This window comes from Vespa crabro, chromosome 16 (genome assembly GCF_910589235.1).
Source record: "Vespa crabro chromosome 16, iyVesCrab1.2, whole genome shotgun sequence".
Taxonomy (NCBI): domain Eukaryota; kingdom Metazoa; phylum Arthropoda; class Insecta; order Hymenoptera; family Vespidae; genus Vespa; species Vespa crabro.
The window spans coordinates 5,190,484-5,210,940 of NC_060970.1; the positions used below are offsets into that span (position 1 = coordinate 5,190,484).

General features: G+C 30.8%; 5 protein-coding genes across 12 annotated transcripts; all 5 read left to right on the top strand.

Annotated features, from left to right (window-relative positions):
* The first annotated feature begins 2,810 nt into the window (after positions 1-2,810).
* LOC124429880 (bolA-like protein 3) lies at positions 2,811-3,810 on the top strand. 2 transcript variants are annotated; one of them, XM_046975680.1, is made up of 4 exons: positions 2,811-3,040; positions 3,200-3,377; positions 3,483-3,571; positions 3,644-3,810. In XM_046975680.1, exons 2-4 carry the CDS (start codon positions 3,218-3,220, stop codon positions 3,707-3,709), a joined length of 315 nt encoding a protein of 104 aa, XP_046831636.1. In that variant the 5' UTR covers positions 2,811-3,040; positions 3,200-3,217; the 3' UTR covers positions 3,710-3,810. The 2 variants fall into 2 exon arrangements, with proteins under 2 accessions (XP_046831636.1, XP_046831635.1); XM_046975679.1 differs by having other exon boundaries at positions 2,817-3,040; positions 3,251-3,377.
* Positions 3,811-3,958: 148 nt separating this feature from the next.
* On the top strand, positions 3,959-7,456 carry LOC124429875 (HAUS augmin-like complex subunit 3). The gene is made up of 9 exons (XM_046975663.1): positions 3,959-4,285; positions 4,374-4,592; positions 4,674-4,860; positions 4,926-5,146; positions 5,228-5,356; positions 5,417-5,756; positions 5,841-6,070; positions 6,196-6,364; positions 6,439-7,456. The coding sequence occupies exons 1-9, from the start codon at positions 4,104-4,106 to the stop codon at positions 6,571-6,573; spliced, it is 1,812 nt and encodes a 603-aa protein (XP_046831619.1). The 5' UTR covers positions 3,959-4,103; the 3' UTR covers positions 6,574-7,456.
* LOC124429876 (xaa-Pro dipeptidase) lies at positions 7,161-20,413 on the top strand. Of its 6 annotated transcripts, none has more exons than XM_046975665.1 (9): positions 7,161-7,347; positions 14,354-14,552; positions 15,455-15,694; positions 15,839-15,900; positions 16,007-16,051; positions 18,832-19,101; positions 19,235-19,679; positions 19,758-19,909; positions 20,005-20,413. In XM_046975665.1, exons 1-9 carry the CDS (start codon positions 7,304-7,306, stop codon positions 20,069-20,071), a joined length of 1,524 nt encoding a protein of 507 aa, XP_046831621.1. In that variant the 5' UTR covers positions 7,161-7,303; the 3' UTR covers positions 20,072-20,413. The 6 variants fall into 6 exon arrangements, with proteins under 6 accessions (XP_046831621.1, XP_046831625.1, XP_046831622.1 ...); XM_046975669.1 differs by lacking the exon at positions 7,161-7,347 and adding an exon at positions 13,239-13,366; XM_046975666.1 differs by lacking the exon at positions 7,161-7,347 and adding an exon at positions 13,405-13,561.
* Positions 7,604-12,253, top strand: LOC124429879 (lysine-specific demethylase 7A-like). Its single transcript, XM_046975678.1, has one exon. It carries the CDS (start codon positions 8,815-8,817, stop codon positions 9,556-9,558), a length of 744 nt encoding a protein of 247 aa, XP_046831634.1. The 5' UTR covers positions 7,604-8,814; the 3' UTR covers positions 9,559-12,253.
* LOC124429873 (FAST kinase domain-containing protein 3, mitochondrial-like) lies at positions 16,275-18,734 on the top strand. 2 transcript variants are annotated; one of them, XM_046975662.1, is made up of 3 exons: positions 16,275-16,424; positions 16,501-16,723; positions 16,805-18,734. In XM_046975662.1, exons 2-3 carry the CDS (start codon positions 16,501-16,503, stop codon positions 18,634-18,636), a joined length of 2,055 nt encoding a protein of 684 aa, XP_046831618.1. In that variant the 5' UTR covers positions 16,275-16,424; the 3' UTR covers positions 18,637-18,734. The 2 variants fall into 2 exon arrangements, with proteins under 2 accessions (XP_046831618.1, XP_046831617.1); XM_046975661.1 differs by having other exon boundaries at positions 16,501-18,734.
* Positions 20,414-20,457: the final 44 nt, after the last annotated feature.

Genomic DNA, 20,457 nt, shown 5'->3' on the forward strand with positions numbered 1-20,457 from the left:
AAAAATTAATAAAGTTTGCGAACAAACACTGACTCTAACGACTGCATTGCACGCAGACGTTGCAAAAACTTTTCCTTTTTAAATCGCGAAACGCGAACGAACAAGCACTGCTTCTACTTCGCGATATTCATATTTAAGCAATACAAGATAACAACGTTGGTTCCCAAGCGATTGCAATAACGTTCTGAAACAACAAAATAAAAACAAAATTATTAATATCATCGTTATAATAAGAAACTGTAAAAATTATTGAAGAAACGTAAGATATAAAAATATATTTACCTTAATATTCGTTGATACTTGCAGCGAAGACATCCTGAGAAACTTTAGATGTTTACTCGTCAAAAGAAAAAGGAGAAATGAATAGGTAATCGCGATTTAGAATTTTTAATGTTTAAATAAATGTACTATTGTTTAAATATTACTCTACTCTATCACGCGTGCAATAAAAATCATTTAAATAATTATAAAATTATCGATAACGTTAATTTATAAACTTTTGCGTTTAGAAAAGTGAATCGCGATGTGCACAGGTCGAAGTGCAAGAGAGAACTAACTCGGAAACTGTCAAAGTTAAATGAAAACGCGATTATGTTTATATTACACAAGGCCAACTACACCGAAATTAAAATTTAGAAGTATCAGAATTTAATATTAAAATTATTTTAAGTACCGCGCGCGTTTCAGAATTTTTAATGTTTAAATAAATGTACTATTGTTTAAATATTACTCTACTCTATCCCGCGTGCAATAAAAATCATTTAAATAATTATAAAATTACCGAAAATATTAATTTATAAGACTTTGCGTTTAGAGAAGATGATTCGCGATGTGCACAGGTCGGAGTGCAAGAGAGAACTATGTCGCGAACTGTCAAAGTCGTGAAAAAGTGTGTTTATGTTTATATTACACAAGGCCAACTACTCCGAAATTAAAATTTAGAAGTATCAGAATTTAATATTAAAATTATTTTAAGTACCGCGCGCGTTTCAGTATTTTTAATGTTTAAATAAATGTACTATTGTTTAAATATTACTCTACTCTATCCCGCGTGTATTAAAAATCAATTAAATAATTATAAATTTATCGATAATGTTAATTTATAAACTTTTGCGTTTAGAGAAGATGATTCGCGATGTGCACAGGTCGGAGTGCAAGAGAGAACTAAGTCGCGAACTGTCAAAGTCGTGAAAAAGTGCGTTTATGTTTATATTACACAAGGCCAACTACTCCGAAATTAAAATTTAGAAGTATCAGAATTTAATATTAAAATTGTTTTAAGTCCCGCGCGCGTTTCAGTATTTTTAATGTTTAATTAAATGTACTATTGTTTAAATATTACTCTATTCTATTCCGCGTATATAAAAAATCATTTAAATAATTATAAAATTATCGATAACGTTAATTTATAAACTCTTGCGTTTAGAAAAGTGAATGGCGATGAGCACAGGTCGGAGTGCAAGAGAGAACTAAGTCGCGAACTGTCAAAGTCGGGAAAAAGTGCGTTTATGTTTATATTACACGAGGCAACTACTTCGAAATTAAAATTTTAAAGTAATAGAACTTAATTTTAAAATTATTTTTAGTCTCGCGAGCGATTCAGACTTTTTAATGTTTAAATAAATGTACTATTGTTTAAATATTACTTGGTATTATCCCGCGTACTTGAAAAATTGTTTAAATAATTGTAAAATTAGCGAAAATATTAATTTAGAAGACTTTGGGTTTAGAGAAGATGATTCGCGATGTGCACAAGTCGAAGTGCAAGAGAGAACTAACTCGGAAACTGTCAAAGTTAAATGAAAGCGCATTTATGTTTATATTACACGAGGCAACTACTTCGAAATCATAATTTAGAAGTAACAGAATTTAATATTAAATTTATTTTAAGTCCTGTGCGCTTTTCCGTCTTTTAATTTATTAAATAAATGTACTATTGTTTAAATATTACTTTACTCTACTTCGCGTACTTGAAAAATTGTTTAAATAATTGTAAAATTTGCAAAAGTATTTATTTATAAGACTTTGGGTTTAGAGAAGATGATTCGCGATGTGCACAGGGCAAAGTGCAAGAAAATACTAACTCGGAAACTGTCAAAGTTAAATGAAAGCGCATTTATGTTTATATTACACAAGGCCAACTACTCCGAAATTAACATTAAACAGTGATAGAATTTAATATTAAAATTATTCCAAGTCTCGTTTTAGTATTTTTAATGTTTAAATAAATGTACTATTGTTTACATATTACTTTACTCTACTCCGCATACTTGAAATATTGGTTAAATAATTATAAAATTAGCAAAAGTATTAATTTGCAAGATTTTACGTTTGGAAAAAGAAAATTTCGATCTTTACTCATCGGACTGCTAGAGGAAACTAATTCGGTACTCGTCAAAGTTAATTGAAAGACCTTATATATATTTTATTTTATGTAATGCCAAGAATTTCGAAATGACTTCGGATACTTCGAGTGTTGAAATGTGAAATTGAAATTTTTTGAAGTTCCTGGCGTTCACAATAATCTTTGCGGTATTGGAGACGAATTTTATTTTTTCCATAGGAATCATCTGTTGAAAGAGTGACCGATTGAATTACTGTAGATTTTCCGTGTGATCATTATGAAATGTATTTTTTTGCGTTTTGAAATTTTTGGAAAATCTGTATACTAGCTATTTCCACACACAGACATTAGTTATTTACTCACACAATTATATTTATTTATTATTGAGAAATGACATTCTTTGTCGTTCTTTTTAATAATGTTTCAAACTTTGGCGGGTGGTGGCGTTGTTGTCCCGCTATTGGATATCAGCTGATCCATTCCATGTGATTTTATCATATATAACCTATATATCGGTGAAATAATCGAACGAGAGCGTATCTTTATTCAGATATTTTTGTTGTTGTTATTTTTAAATAAAGGTTAAGAAAGATTGTAACAAAAGATAAATGTATTTTAGATAAAAAGAAAAGAAACAACAAGTATATCTCAGCTATGTTCGGTCGTATATTTACATCAAATTTTCGCAATATTTCGGTAGGTAATGAAACATGATTAATAACATATTACACATTATATTTGTATGTACAACGATTTGAAACACAAAGTTATATTTTCTCACAATTATCCTTAATTGAGATCGATTTAGGTTACTTATATTTTAAACTTATACGAGCCAAACAACTTTTCCTATAGTAACCGTTTCAAACGAAAATGAGGAAGACGACTAAAACGAAAGTGTTTCAGTTACTGTCACGAGTGTGGAATGGACCAAATGGTGCGCTTGCAGGGAAGCAGGCGGAACAAAAAATGATATCTTTGTTACGGAACAAGTTTCCTAAAGCTCGACTTATAGAAGTAACAGACGTTTCTGGTAAATAATATATAAGGCATATGCTCTCTCTCTCTCTCTCTCTCGCTCTCATCTGTTGCACACAAATAAGTGAAATTGGATTAACAACGTTTCTTTTTTCCTTAGGTGGCTGCGGTGCTATGTTTGAAATAAATGTTATTGCGCCGGAATTCAAGGGTTTAAACACAGTTAAACAGCATCGAATTATAAACGAGGTAAGAATGGAGATTACGACGGTAAGATATTTAAATATAATGGTTTATTATATGTATCATATTTATTTGCAGGTACTTAAAGAAGAAATCAAAGATATGCATGGTATACGAATATACACGAGTATACCGGATACATAAATGGAAGTTATTCAAGTAGACTTTATTAATCTTAACCGGAGGATATTTATTGCCCTTATAGTTTCTCTCTTTCTAAATTATATAATATTTTTGAAACTTTACATGAACATGTGTAATCGGTATAAATTAATATAATTTCTTTTTCAGAAAAGAAAAAAGAAAAAAAAATGCCAACATAATAATTTCTAACATATATTTGTATCACTTTCTTTCTTTTCGAATAGAATATGCGATCGTATTAATTTAAATGTAATTTCTTTTTAAATTTCCCTCCTCCGCCAGATGGAGCAGTCATACTCAAATAGGCATTAGGCGCGCTTATTTTATTGTAGTGTTAGCCATAACAGTTAACCTTCATGATTCGTCTATATGTTGTATATAAAACTTATTCGATATGAGCGTGTCCGGCAAAATTCTTCATAAAAAGATCGAATATTTAAGACCAGATCTGTCAACTAGCATAACACCTGACATTTTCGATAAAATATGCGATATTTCGACGGCGCAACCTTTTCTAGAATGGTTTTGCGATAATGTCAGTCGTGCTAATGTATTGTCCAAAGAAGAATTATATCTGTAAGATATCTTTTATTCGTCCATGTTTATGAATTATCTCATTACAATTTATATTTGAATTGTTTTAATATTTTTAATTATTTTATAGAAAAAACAAATTACAAGATACGGAGGAATGGTTAAGTGGAAAAGAATTAGATGGAGCACTCGAAGAATTTACTCGTGATAATCCGGAATTGTTGAAATTGATTGATTTCGAAAATGAGGACATCGATGAAACGTTTTCTATATTTGAATCGTTAAAAGATCTTTACAAAATGGACAAAGACTATATAGAATTATTAAAAAATAATATATTGAATTTAAAGTAGGTATTTGTGTTTGTCTATCTAACCATAACCTATAAAACGTAATTTAACCTAGTTCAATAACAGAAAGTTATTTGTAGGGAATTGGAATTTACATTGGAAGATGAGATAGAACAGGAAGAGAATCATTTTGAAAAGGAACAAATTGAACTGCTTAAAGCATTTAACGATTGTAATGTTATTTTGGAAAAATTTGATGAACAAAATCGTAACTTCTTCAGAGAAACGGAACAGCTTCTTAATGTATATACAGATGCGATTGAAAATGTAAGTGATTTAATGTGATTTTATTTGATAAATTGTATAAAAAGCACATTTATTTATTCTCATAGAAAGGAATACCGATATTGTGGATACAAATGTCCATAGATTTATTTATCAAACAGATCAAGCTTTACAATGATTATTTAGATATTCTAATTAAGCGGCAATTCAGTTTGGATAATCGGGAGATTGAACAGCAACATGATTCGGATTTTGAGACATTTATGAATGACAGCAAAGAAAAGCAAATCTATAAACAGACGCAGGAATTGGCATCATGCAAATTAAAGTATTTTCCTTTTACCAGTACATGATTAATAATAAAATTGAAATCAATTTAAATGTAATCCGTATATACACATTATTATAGGCTTACTAATTCGACGTTAAGAGAAGTCTATGCTAAAATGCACGAAGCCTCTTGCAGAGCTATGTTGGAATATGCCCAGTTCATATGGAACGATGGAAATCTAAAAATACCTGAGCAAACGCATTTACTGTGAGTGAATAAAATAAATTACATCACTAGTGTATTTTATTCAATATTATTCACTACTAGAGACGAGATTTTGGACCTGACGAGAAGAAGAAATTTTTTGGAAGAGAACATTACTCTTTTAAGAGAACGACAACTTACCGAAGCTGTCGAACAATACGTAGAAACTGAAATAATCCAAATTTTGCGACAAGCTACACGTGCAAGATTGAAGCGAAGAAAAATTCGATTCGGAAAACTAAAATCTCTTTTATCTTTTACACGTGAACACGGTCATGCACATTCAGATCTATTATGTATATTAATGGATATGCAATTTCATTCGCTTAAAGAAATATCCGAGTTTATCGGTGACGCTCGTCATTACCTTGCTACAGAATATTCACTTTCTTCGACGCGCTGCGTAAGTAACATTTCTTTTAATTTAGATCGACAATAAGACAACTGAATAGAATTTTCTCATCTAATGCTTTACTAATATATACAGGAAACTATGCAACAACAGCAGGAAGAATATGATGCACTTCAATCATCTGTTATCAATCAAAATATCTTCAATGAGTTATTTATATCAATGGTATCGATCGACGACGTTTCGCCAGATGCATTAAATCATGCACTGGTCAAATATAATGATCTAATAGGAAATAATAAAGAAAAGAAGCAAGCTATACTCGATACTTATATGAACGACCAAATCAATAGAATATTGTTATTGTAAGTATTAAGAATATGAGGGTGTGTGTGTGTGTGTGTGTGTGTGTGTGTGTGTATAATCCTACAGAATGTCGTTTCTACATCTTTAATGATTTATTAATAGTTTTTAATATCCTTTCGTTTAGGGAAAAGGAAATATCGAGTAGTTATGATAAAGAAATGAATAATGGAATTACAAGAAGCTTCATACCACTTTCGTACGATTTGAATGTGCAATATGAGAATACATCCAATCAATTAGAAAACATTAAAACAAATTTAACGACAGTAAGAAATGTATTGAAAGAAAAAATGGTAATTATTATAATTATGTTACAAGATTTTTATTCTCAACATACATGATTACACAGTTTCTATTAAATTTTCAGAGAAATAATAATCCTTTGAAAAGAGAAAAAGAAATTTTATGGCAAAGATTTTTGGCTGATCCAGATACATTAAAGAAACATTACGAAGAAACGAAGCGAATGGCAGATCGATCCCATTTTGGAAGGGATAGTTGAATAAAAGACAATAGGTATAATAAGTTGAGAAGATTCTCTTAACATTATAATTTTTATTACAATAAATAAATATATATATATATATATATATATATACATATACACATTTGTTTAACAAACAATGGAAGGATCAAACATAAAGAAAAGCAATATAATAAGAATAGGGAACGTATAATGGATATTATAAAATATACCATTGATTCACATTTATATTTGCTTTCTTCTTTTCTTTAAAAAAGAAAAAAAAAATAAATAAATAAATAAATAAAAAACAAAGGAAATCATTTAGCAGGAAACGTCGAAAGGTCTAAAATGTTATCCCTTCTACTTTATCTCTCTTTCTCTCTTACATATACATGCACACACAAACAACATATATAAATATGCAGATAAAAGACATCACCCATAGCTGGATGAAATTGTCTCTTTTATGTGTGAGATCGGTTAACGGTGACGCCAGAAGGCTCAACGTTTTTTCAGTATGAGTGGGGGATGTTGAGAAAGCATGGTGGGAGATGTTGAAACAGACTGGTGGGGATGTAAATAGAATGATGAGAGAGAGAGAGAGAAAGTAAAGTTACGTGGAACTGGGACGTGGCGAGAGAAGAGGGTATTATCGATTCGCCGGGGCTCGCGAGTTAACGGTTTGTTTACAAGACAGTGGAGGGGAATATATGCGCGCATGCGCTACGTGGCCAAAACAATAATAACATAGTAGTAAAGAAGGTTCATGGCTGATGGACGAACGTGTGTGATCATCGTCCCGTTCCACAAGTATATAACAAACGACAGAGTTTGATCTTCTTCTTTGTGTGTTCTCCTGTGTTTCTCTTTCTCTCTCTCTCTCTCTCTCTCTCTCTCTCTCTCTCCCTCCCTCCCTCCCTCCCTCTCTCTCTCTCTCTCTTTTTCTCTCTCTCAGTATATTACATTAACATTGTGTGTTGTTAAGATAAAAAAGAGAAGCTTTGTGTTATCATTTCTTTACTGTGTGAATATATTCCAAAACATGATTTAATATGTAGAAAGAGTATACGTCAATAAGAGAATAGTTAGCGTTGAATCGATTCAAATAGTAGAGTAAACGTGACGGTAATAATAATAATAATAATAATAATAATAATAATAATAATAATAGAGAGAGTAATATTGATGATGATGATGGCGATGATGAAGCTGCAATGTTAGAAATAAAGGACAAGGCAGGATCAAACACTGCTACTTTTTCCAAACAAAATGTTTGAATGTATTTGAGAGAAAATGAAATATTATATAAAAGTAAACTGATATAAGACATATACAGAAGGACAATATATACATGAAGCGTTACTCCTTTCATATTAAGCTTTGTATTTCATTGATAATAACAACGTTTTTACGGTGAATGTACGAAGGAAAGAAATCAAGAAAGGAAAACTCATTAATTTTGAAAACAAGGAAAGATAGAAAAGAAGAAGAAAAAAAGCGAAAGAGGATAGAATAAATATCGAGCGTGTTTATCGAATGAATCACACTTTGCGGTGTCCAAACGTGCTTGAAGAAGGATAGTCCTCATCGTGATTAATGGTAGAGTGGTAATAGTGGTGGTGCTACTGCTGGTTCCTCTCTGCTGGTACTCTTCTGGTGGTGATGGTAATTGCGCGCGAGCGTTCGAGCGCATGGCAATCGAATCATTGACGTGTACTTCAAGCTCCGGCATAACAGAGCAACGTGATCTCTCTGTCGCGTGAACTCCTACTTCTGTTTCTTCTACGTTATATATATATATATATATACACATACATACATATATATATATATGTATATGTATAAAAAATACATATAATAAGTGTGGATACGTACGTATGTAAAGAGCGATAGAGGCCTTGTCACTTTTACGGTATATGGGCTAAAAAGTAAAGAGTACATTGATCGATCCAAGCCACGCAACAAGAGGAACGTTGTGTGTGTATGTGTGTATGTGTGTGTGTGCGCGCGTGTGCTATATATATATACATCTTTGTGTGCAAATAGTCAAGGAGGCGGCCGGTCTCTGTTGTAAACAAAGAATCGATCCGATCGTTGAGAGAAAGCATATATATATATATATATACACATATATACATATATACATATATATATGTATATAAGTATCAGTATCGACTAGTTTCTATCAAAGTCAATCTCTTTAAAGGATTGAAAGGGATTAGAAAAAATATTAGAAAAAGATTAATTACAAAGAGGATTTCGAAATCATCTTCCAGAATGCCAACTGCTCAAGATACGACGTACCTGATCGAAGTAATGCCAGGAGAAACAACTCAGGATTTTCTTTCTCGCGACGTTGATCTTCTCGTATCACAAATCAAGGAGAACTTACGACTAAGCGGATTGAAAGCTAAATCGAACGTAGTTCATAGAAATCGAGCTACTCCTTATCGGATACCATCCCATTCTTCTTGGGCCGATCCTAATGGTTGCGATATTTGTGCTGTACAAAATCGAACTGAAAAGTTGAACGGTGTTCAGCTTCAACAAGAACACGATCAACAACTTCATCATCAGCCTGAACTTAGGCAGCAGGCTCATTATCGTCAACAACAACAGCAACAATGTTGCCACCGGTATAATCATCATCATCACCGACATCGTCATCGTCGTCATCATCATCATCATCATCATCATCATCATAATTGTTCCAATAACGATAGAGAAGATGATCCCTACGAATTTTTGCAAGAACTTTTACGAGAAGGTGGCTTGATCAAAGAAGCAGTTAAAAGATTACAAGCGAATATCGATGAATTGGAACGTTTGGAAAACGACCAACTCGAAGAGGATGAAGATGATGAAGAAGACGATGATGAAGAGGAGGAGGAAGAAGAAGACGTCTTGGAAGATGGGATGGTATTGAACGGTGCGAAGGAACGATCGAGGTTGTATCGGAGGAAACCTTATTTCTATGACTCCGAAGATGAACCATCGGTTTACGAGTCTGTGGACTTATGAAAGAGATAAAGAGACGATCAAAAGTGTAGAAGAAGAAGTAAAAGAGAGAATAATAATTATAACAACAACAACAATAATAATAATAATAATAATAATAATAATAATAATAATAATAATAATAATAACAATAATAATAATAATAATAACAATAATAATAATAATAATAATAATAAAGAATTAAGGTTAGAGAAAAGGTTCGATTGTTTCAAATTAAATCATTCTGATTCAACATAGAAAAAGAAGGCGCCAAGGAATTTAATTTGTTTTCTTTTCCTTTTTAATTTATTCGTTTAAATAATGTTTTCACAAATGATTGAAGGAATCGTATCTAAAAATTGAAAATAAAATGAGTAACGGTTTTTTGGCGCTCTCCAAATATGATGTGTATACGTACGTACGTATATGTGTATGTATGTGTATTTGTGCGTGCGTGCGTACGTGTGTGTGTATGTAAACACGTTTACAGACATATTCTCTACCACGAATGGCCGTGTTTGTAAATACATTGCCGCCATTATTGCGTACCAATGACGGCATCGGAAAACGAAGATGATCTTCGGCAATGTTCGACTAAGATCGGCGAAGGGCGCACAGGGGCGTATCGACGAGTCACGAGGTCTCTTACGTGCAACACAAACGTTAATGACGATATTTTCTAGGAGTGGGGGAGATTCTTGGAAAACCGTTGTGTTTCGACTAAGAGAGAGAGAGGGGGGCATAAGGACAAACGAAGATAAAAAAGGAAGAATTATTCTTCTCTCCATGGTCCTTTTTTTCTTCGTTATTTTAACATACACAATTCGCAACGTTTTTATTTTTGTGTCGTCGGACATAACGCAGTAAAATTAAAATTCGATCGTAAGACATTTTCTTTATGCAATCATTCGATCTTTTTTTTTTTCTTCCTTTTTTGATTCGTACTTCATTGATGAAACTTGAATTAAAGTGAATATCATTAGAAGTGTTACAGAGTCAATACGTCATTTGAAACAATTATGAACGTCCCTCCTCTCTGTTATAACTTCTTTTAATAAATGAACGTTACGTTAATAAACTCGACATACATATACATACATTCAATTGATCGATTTAACGACGAAGAAGAAAACGTATGTTTTTTATTTTTTACTTGTCACAATTCGTCAAGTGAAAACTGAAAAAGAATATTTTGTTTTTGAAAAGGAATTCGAATGATACTTACAATATCATTGAATTAATATGAAGTTGAGTATCTCCTTTGATACGTATATATCGTTAACCACACACAACGTAACGTACGCACCTGCACACACACACACACATATATATATACATATACGTAGGAACAAGAAATGAGTATCATATTGTGGAAATATGTAACGTTATAAAAGTGTGTATCAAATGAATATAATTTAAGTAACGAAGTGCATCGATAAATGAGATATATATATATATGTATATATATATATATATATATATATTCTCATCGGCTACCTCCAGCGCATTTCAGTACACTAAAATAATTAATTGCATCCTTCCTAGTAGAAATAGATAGAATAATATGCTATAGGGAAGAAAGAAAATTAAAATTAAAATTACGATTGCAAAATCCCTCACCTCCCCCAAAAAAAAAGAAAAAGAAAGAAGATAAAATGTTGAAAAGCACGAACTTCGGTCAAAAAACTCTCCGACGAATCTTTTTTTTTTTTTATTTTTTCTTTTTCTTTTTTCAAAACGAGAAATGCATACTCTTACGAACAAAAGAAGAGAATACGATCGTATTATTATCAGTCATCCTTTTAAATCGATTATAAGATCTCTAAGTTGATTTTTATTTCATTAAGATTATCTTTTTTTTTTTTCTTTTTTTGAGAAAGAGAAGCGATCATGCAACTTTTATTACCGAAGCCGTTGCATTTCTTCTAGAGTATTATGCGTGATTAAGCTCGATTGTGTGAAGGGATATTTGGAAAAATATAATTAAGTTAATTAATAAATCAATCAAGAAGGAGAAAAGGAAGATGAGTGAAAATCAAGAAAATACGATTATATTTTGCTATGCATGTTTTAGTGCATAGTTATTTACTTCTCTGCTATGAATTTTTTTTTATAGGTTAGAATACGACGCAATCAGTTCGTAATAGGGCAAATCCCATAGTGCGGAATGATTCATATCTCATGTTAAAGGAAATTGTTGAACAGGAAACAGTTCTATATGAAAACCGATACAATATAATCGATATTTATAGCTGTATCTCTCTTCAATGTGAATGTAGAAATGTGTGGTTGTGCGTATAAGGTGCTTGCGAGGCACTAATGAAAGAATATATGAGTTTTATTTGATGAAATCGCCTTAGTTAGGTTATTAAAGGAAATTAATAAGCTAAATACTTTTGCGTAGTTGTGTGTTGGTGATTAAACCGAGAGAGAAAAAAAAGAATGTGAGGATGTGTGTGTGTGTGTGTGTGTGTGAATTAAGTTTATAAATTTATTTTTGTTTTGTCTTATTTTTTTCTTTTTCTAAACGATAGTATTTATGCTCCTACTTTCTTTTTTTTTTCTTTTTTTTTTCTTTTTTTTTTTTTTTTTTTTTTGTTCAAGTTCGTCGTTAAGTGAATGAATACATGAATAAAATGATAAATCGTCTTGTACGATCATCGGGTTCTTTTGTCTCCGATTGAAAACAATAAATAAAAAGAGAGTAAAGACGAAAAAATGAAATATTTATTATTTGTGTTGTGTTATATGTATGTATCTTTTCATTTTGCATTCGGCATATAATACGAATTTTGAATCATTCATCGATTAGTAATAACTTAGTAGCAGTAAAATAGATAATATAAAACTCGAGTTGAAATGTGTGTGATATCTGATTAACCTCTATATTGTTGCACGACGTCAACTGTGAAAACTTTCGAAAGCAGTGTTAATTTTGATTGCATAGCACGGTATAAATATCATATGACTCTACTGTATTTGTCATTCTGCTCGCTCAGCTAATTTATTATCGGAAGTTTCTTTTTTATTTATTTTTTTTTTCTTTTTCTTTTTTTTTTTTTTTTTTTCATCATGACTTCTTTCCGAACAAAGTTTATCGTTTTAGATTTCATATATCAGCTATTTTTTCTTTTCAGTCTTTTTTTGTTTTTGTTTTTTTTGAAGTATTCGTTTTTAACAAATATCATTAATTGATTAAAATGTCTCGCCTACTATACGTTCACGAAGTAAACAAGAGGAATTTTAATGACAACTTTTGACCTTGGCTGCATATTGACACAGATTTCAACGTGAGATAATGATAATGAACATAGATGTGTGACCTAGTTGCATATATATATATATATATATATATATATATATATATATATATATATATATAATATATATATATACATACATACATACGATCTCAACTCTATACATACGTACATCGTTAGTATAAATATTGTGATCGATAACATTGTAAACAATAAGAAGTAATTATTGCGAAATTTAATTCGATTAAATCATTGAACTTTGATATCAAAAAGTGTAATTTCGAGTGTCATTGATGAGCGTAACTTATGATAACATAAAGCGCACACATTTAAGCATTCGAAATTTCAAAGATATTGTTAATATTTTTGACATGATTTCATCATTCAATTGTTTTTTTGAGTGGAACAATTTACGTGAAAGAGTAATAAATTATTATCGTATTATTTTTATTTCGGAGGTAAGAGAATGACGAACGACCAATAGGTGACGTCGAACGTACACAGCTGGATTCTGATTGGTCGTTGAAAATATATTTAATCGGTTCAACCAATAAGCGTCGATATGACGTAAGGTAAGTTATGATAACATATGAATATATGACTTATTTCCGATTGTTCTATTATAATTCTTATCAAAAAATTATTTCCCGACATAAAACCTTGGTAAATGAGATTAAATAAGAAATAAATACAAAGCAACGGGTTATTTTACTTGTTGTGTATTACTGGACAGAAAGCAAGATGGCCGAATGTGATTCTACGGTCACGTATGTATACGTACTATTGTTACGTTTCTTCATATTTTTCTACATCATTTAATTTAATTTATGAAGAAAATAAATTTCTATTGAAATTAATATTTCATTTTTCTTTGCAAAGGTATCATGAAAATGTATGGTTATAAATAAAACGATACGATCGGACGATCGAATAAATCGCAATTAAGAAGCATATATGTGTGTTTGTGTGTGTGTGCGAATATGTATATTTTTAAATATTTTGGTTATTTTTTTTATCCCTCTTTCCATGATTATATCCTTTTTATAATAATACGTGAATAATTGTCTATGATAATTTTTCATAGAAAACTTATATATATATATATATATATATATATAAATTAATGGCTGACGTAGTTCGTAGATAAAGTTAATAATTTATTTCATTGGTCGGAGAAGAATTGCAGTAGTATTAGGTTTGGATCTTTTAATAATGCAAATTATTCATAATATATTTGTTGACAAACAATTTTACTGTCGACTTCTGTAAACATAAATATAAAAGTATAGTTACGTGAAGTAACAGCACGAACATAATAGCATTGTAAACGTTGATGTTGCGGATCTACTTTCTTTTTAGAAAGTATCGTTGCAAAAAAATAATATATGGTATCTCATTCTCACGGCTCGAAATTATTCGGAACGTATTCATCGTCAATTTGTTCCGTTCGAATGTTCATATATTAATGTTTATGACTAATGTATTTTTTTTTTGTTTGTTTTTTTTCTTTTTTTTTTTTTTTTTATTAAATATTTTTAACAAATATTTTTATTTTTCAGATCAAACATGGAATCTTATTTTACACGTGGCGACCATACTCTTAAAGTACCTATATCCCTTTTTCGAGAAAATCGTGAAAGACTTCTAGCTCGTTTAAAAAGAAATACCAATCTTCCAGCTGCTAATACTTTTGTTATTCTACAAGGAGGTATCGAAATCTCTTTCAACGATACGGACATCAACTGGCCTTTTAGGCAGGTAGGTTTCCCTATTTATATAAGTTCCGGACTAAACGGAGAATGTGACGAAATCGATTTATTTTTAGAAATGATTTTTCTATTTATATTATGGAACTTTATTATTTATTACTAATACTTATTGTTAGTATTATGTAATAACACTTTAACAGGTCTTATGCATTGAAAAAAAAAAAAAAAAGAAAAAACAAAAAGGATTAGCCTAAAAAGCCTCCAAAATTAGTAACTGATTTTGAAAAATGGTTGGGAACTTTTGACCCACCATCTATATAGACACAGACTTCTTCAGAAGTCTTATTATGTATATGTGCGTGTCATATGGTATATATATATACTAAAAGTACATTGACCTATTATGGCCTTTACATCTTATTTCGAATTCTATCATTTACCAATTCAGAAAGCTGATTAAAATAGCATCAGATGAGATTCGTATTTATATTTGTTAAGTTTAACTCTTAATATATATTAAATCTTCAAATTTTAATTTCATAAAACTCTCGAACACGATAGACAAGCAAGACCTGCTTGTCTTGCTTGCGTATGCCTGCTATTTCCGTTAAACACTCTTTCAAAACAAAGAAAGATATATATGTACCTGTATATCTCTTATTTTTACATTTATGTATATACGTATATCGATTTTAAATGTATCTAGTTTTTTTTTTTAGAATTGAATTTAATTCAGCTTTTTAATGTATTATATTTATAAATTCATGTATATATAATGAATTAAAAAAATAAATGCTTTTTTGGGATAACCTAAAGATAAAGGTTATTTTTAGAAATAATTCAGCAATTAAAATATAATTGTTGTTAATATTTATAAAATTGAATTTCATTTTTAAAGAAATGTTATTATATTGTTCTAATTGATTTTTTTTTAATTTTCTATTTCCATAGGAATCTTTTTTTCAATGGTGTTTTGGTGTTGAGGAACCTGGATGCTATGGAGCTCTTGATTTATCTTTAGAAAAATCAATTTTATTTGTACCAAGATTACCCGCAGAATATGCTATCTGGGAGGGAAAGTTACATACACTGGAAGATTTTAAAAAACGTTATGGCGTTGATGAGACTTATTATACCGATGAAATAGGGAGAATATTGAAGGGCAAAAGTGCATCTCTTTTATTAACTTTGGTAAGGATTATTTAATATATAATGAAAGAATTCGTGGAATTCTTATGATTTTGTATTTTTTTTTTTTCCTTTCTTTTTTTTGGATTATGTAAGAGAATGTTTATTTTTGGAAATGTTATATGATCCTTTTCTTTTTTATTTCAGAGTGGTAAAAATAGCGATAGTGGATTGTACGCTCAAGAAGCTGTCTTCGATGGAATAGGACAGTAAGCGGATTTAATTTTATTTTTATTTATTTATTTATTTATTAAATAAGGGAAAGCGTTTAAAGAAGTTTTCATTGATCGTATGTTTTTATTCTTTATTTGATAGATTTCAAGTTGATAATAATACGCTATATCCGGAAATATGCGAATGGTAAGTTAAATTAATATATTTTTATTATATATAATTTTTATTTTATCGAAATTTGATTGACCATCCAATCATAAACGTTCTCCCACCGGAGAAGTTTTCTATTGGTGCTTTCATCTTTCGAGAAAATCGAAAGTCAATATGGCGTCAATGTATTTCGACGTGTATTTGTGTTTTAATATTTAGTATCTCTCATTAATTTTCGATACGTTTTTCTTACAATTAGAGATATTAATCAAATTTAATTATATTAAGAGTTAAAAGTATTTTTGAAGACAAACGAATCGTTGTCTTTAACATAACACGTTTTACAATGCATGGGAAAACATTTGTACGTTTTGGTCAATAGAAAATATTATGTTTCGTAAACGTCATTGTAAGTATGCAGAAAAGTAAAGAGAAATGAAATATTTGAATAGAAATTTATTATAATTAATATCTGCTTCGTTTAGATGATAATATCGGGTCAGGCATGTGGAAAATTTCTCTTCCGCTCGTTTTTACATACAAAAGAATTCGCTTCAAAATTAAGGTTAGAATCCAACAGAGGAGATTATAGGAGCTCGAAAGCTCTCGCTCGGACTACTATTTTCTTGGAAGAAGGAATGTATATACAAGAACTCCCCTTGATCGTGAAAAAGATCAACGACATTGGACTTGTATGTAACGTTAAAGGTAAGGACGATGAGACTCCTCTCGATTCTCGGTACTTGGACACATTTAAGAAAAAGGAACAACTTGGAATTATATCCAAAGGGAATCGTAAGCAAGCGGCGGAGAAGATAGATATCGAAACCAAAATTGCAAAACAGAGGATAGACATAGAAACCGATGAAGGAACTGCTATACTTTTTTCTTCCGATTTAGAATGTCTTAAACATACGAATATAGAGGAAATTTTAGAGGGATTGAATTCTTCTTATTCCACTAAAGGAATATATTCTTTATTAGAGAACAAAATTGCGGATGAAATTAATTGTAGAATAGCCCTTCAAGGTTTAAGAAAGATCATTGAAATGGAGAATGTTCAACGAAGATACAAAAATGCAAAGCTATTAAGACAAGAGCAATTGGTTGTAAATACTATCAACAGAGATGCTGTTTTGAAACAACTCGTTAAGATGATTGTCAGAAGTCAAGACAGTCAAATGATAATAGAAGGCCTTTGTGCATTGAAGAAAGACAAGTTTAGTCCAGCTAGAAATATCTATCGTGATTGTTTATCCGACGAAGCATTAATTAGAGCATCGGATGGCGACTTTACTTTGTCACAATTAATAGATGTTGTAAAAGTTTTGTCTTCTTATAAAGATTCTAGATACCAAGAATTTATTGACATGTTGTGGGTGGGTATAGCGAATAGAGAGGAAGAAATTAATGCGGATTTATTAGTACCATTATTTAAACTTATGTATTTGTTTAATCAAAGTAAGAACATGGTGAGAATTATCTTAGAGAGAAAGCTTTCTCAACATTGGCTGAGATTAACGGGTTCTCAGATAGGAGAAATATTAAATTGTTATCACCGTGATGTATTATCATCAGGATGTTTAATGAGTGCCAGTAAATGGGCTTCTATGAGTATGAATACCTCTAAAGAGAAAGACCTTATTGATTTTATTCAAAGTTTGTATGCAAAGAAATATATCGATGATAGAATAGAATTAACGTTGGAGGAGTATATGAAAGCTAAAGGTATTCATATTAAAGATCCTCGATTAATAGCTACTATTATGAATTATTGCGGAACCATGAGAGTCAGGAACGTCCATATTATTACTATTTGTGGAGAATATTTTATAAAATATGGAAAGGAGTTGCCCGCATCCTTATTGGCACCAATTCTTATGCCCTTTGGTTTATTAGACATACGGCCACCGCATAGTAAATTGTTTTGGGAAGTATTCGAAGAAGTATTATTTGAAAAATGTTTAGATTTGAAGCCAAACGAGATTTTAGATATTTTACTTTCTTGTATCCATTTAGAGAAATATCCTTTAAGCTTCTGGGAAACGGTAGTTAAATCGCATTCGCTAGATATGATTTACAAAAAGAGAAATACCATCTTTAACAAGGATTTGTTATACAAATTAATATTATTTGATGCTTCAATGTATATAGAATGCGAACATTATCGTAATTTTCGCGTTAATTCGAATAATATAGCAAAATCATTGTTCGTGGACGTACGTTTAAGAAGAATAATTAATCAAATATATAAACCATTGGAATCTGTAGTAGGTAAAGAAAAGAAATTAAGTAAAAATGTTCTTTTAAGCAAATTACCATTCATTAATTTTTATGTACTCGATATACTGATACATTCATTGTCCGTGTCAACAGAAATTTTCAACTTGGAAAATAATAGAAATTTAAACACTGTCGTTTTAATACATTTGCCAGAACATTATTGTCGAAATACAAAACACTTGATAGGCCCACAAGTAACAAGAAAAAGGCAGATAAGAAAGTTGGGTTTTCGCGTAGTATGTTTAGATTACATGACATTAGAAAAATTGTTCGATCAACCAGAGGAATTATCCAATTATTTGATAAAAAATTTCGAAGCAGCCGAGGACGCGTTATAAACCGCGACTAATCGTCGGTCTTTATAGAATTGATATTTTATAGAAAAATGTAGATCTCTGAGCTTTTTGTACAGGGAATAAAAGTTATGAGAAAAAGATTGCATGTATTACGTTATGCATTATTAATGATAAAGTTACATTTAATTTTATCTCTATTTCGTTTTAGTTTTTTTTTTTTTTATTCTTTATGTGTAGTCGAGTAATAAAATCCCCCAAGGAAATTGATGTATTGAGATATGTGGTGAGGATAAGCTCAGAAGCCCATAAAGCTGTAATGCGTATGGTGAGGCCGGGTCTTGCAGAGTTCCAAGCTGAAGCGGCTTTTATGAATTACGTATATTCGATTGGAGGTTGCAGACACGTTTCTTATACTTGCATTTGTGGATCAGGATATAATGCATCTGTTTTGCATTATGGACATGCAGGAGCACCTAACAGTAAAATCATACAAGACGGTGATATGTGGTAAGAAAATTTCAGAGACAGTCATCCTTCTATACCTGCTTTTTATTCTATATAGAATACAATATCCGTATATACGATGTGTGTGTGTGCGCATATATATCTGTATATATATATATATATATATTTTCAACAGTTTATTCGATATGGGTGGGAATTACTGTGGATATGCAGCAGACATAACATGTAGTTTCCCAGCAAATGGAAAATTCACGAACGATCAAAAGTTCATTTATAACGCTGTGCTGAACGCAAGAGATGCAGTTATAGAAGCAGCAAAGCCTGGCGTATCTTGGACAGATATGCATCTTTTGGCTAACAAGAGAATGTTAGCTTCGTTAAAAGAAGGCGGACTGTTGATCGGAGATGTGAACGAGATGATTGAATCTGGCTTGAACGAAATCTTTCAACCTCATGGTCTTGGACATCTTATGGGTTTGGATGTTCATGATGTTGGTGGCTATCTTCCAGGACATCCGGAACGTTCAACATCAGCGGGCATAAGAAAGTTAAGAACAGCTCGTACATTACATGCCGGCATGGTATTAACGATAGAACCAGGATGTTATTTCATCGATTGTGTAAGTTAAAGGCTGATCACTTTTATTGAAGTTTCCAATGGTGATCACTTACCCTTTTCAATGATCATTCAACGATAGTTACTTGACGCTGCATTAACTGATCCAAAACAATCTCGATTTATCGTAAGAGAACAATTGGAAAGATTTCGTGGTTGGGGTGGTATTAGAATTGAGGATGACGTTTTAATTACTGAAACAGGAGTTGAAAATTTAACGCAAGTTCCTAGAACGTGAGTATAATACTACATATGAAAAAAATTAAATCATAATTTTAATTTCTAAGCATAACAAAAAATAATAATTATTCTATTTTATTTTATCGTAGGATTGAGGAAATAGAAAGTTGGATGGCTGTTGGACGAAGCGATTTAAAATTACCCCAAGAAAAATAACTCTGATACATTCCTTTAGAAAACTTTGATATATTCTATAAGAAATATTATTTACATATATATAAATATATGTACATATATGTTCTTAATGTATACATACAAAAGAAAAAGGAGATGGTATATTTCTAAAAGAAATTTAATCTATCCGCCGACGATACATCTTCATGTCGTGAAAAATGCAGAATGTGTATTTGTATTTAATCATTTTTATCACGTCTTGAAATCGATACAAATCAGCACTGTTTTATATCATCGATGTTATATCTATATATACATATATATATGTATCGTTAACTTTTTACATTATTTAAAAATAAATCAGAATATATTCGTTATCATTAATGAAGTTTTATAACATTCTCTTTTGAATGTTTTTTTTGTTGTTG

Bases quoted from the DNA above. Each gene is read 5' to 3' on its own strand.
- LOC124429873 (XM_046975661.1), top strand. From the start codon at position 16,501: ATGATAATATCGGGTCAGGCATGTGGAAAATTTCTCTTCCGCTCGTTT.
- LOC124429879 (XM_046975678.1), top strand. From the start codon at position 8,815: ATGCCAACTGCTCAAGATACGACGTACCTGATCGAAGTAATGCCAGGA.
- LOC124429876 (XM_046975664.1), top strand. From the start codon at position 13,564: ATGTATACGTACTATTGTTACGTTTCTTCATATTTTTCTACATCATTT. The intron at 15,695-15,838 runs GTAAGGATTATT...TTTTTATTTCAG, and splicing joins CATCTCTTTTATTAACTTTG to AGTGGTAAAAATAGCGATAG. The intron at 16,052-18,831 runs GTAAGTTAAATT...CTTTATGTGTAG, and splicing joins TATCCGGAAATATGCGAATG to TCGAGTAATAAAATCCCCCA.
- LOC124429880 (XM_046975679.1), top strand. From the start codon at position 2,999: ATGTTCGGTCGTATATTTACATCAAATTTTCGCAATATTTCG. The intron at 3,378-3,482 runs GTAAATAATATA...TTTTTTCCTTAG, and splicing joins AGAAGTAACAGACGTTTCTG to GTGGCTGCGGTGCTATGTTT. The intron at 3,572-3,643 runs GTAAGAATGGAG...ATTTATTTGCAG, and splicing joins AGCATCGAATTATAAACGAG to GTACTTAAAGAAGAAATCAA.
- LOC124429875 (XM_046975663.1), top strand. From the start codon at position 4,104: ATGAGCGTGTCCGGCAAAATTCTTCATAAAAAGATCGAATATTTAAGA. The intron at 4,286-4,373 runs GTAAGATATCTT...ATTATTTTATAG, and splicing joins TCCAAAGAAGAATTATATCT to AAAAAACAAATTACAAGATA. The intron at 5,147-5,227 runs GTATTTTCCTTT...ACATTATTATAG, and splicing joins TTGGCATCATGCAAATTAAA to GCTTACTAATTCGACGTTAA.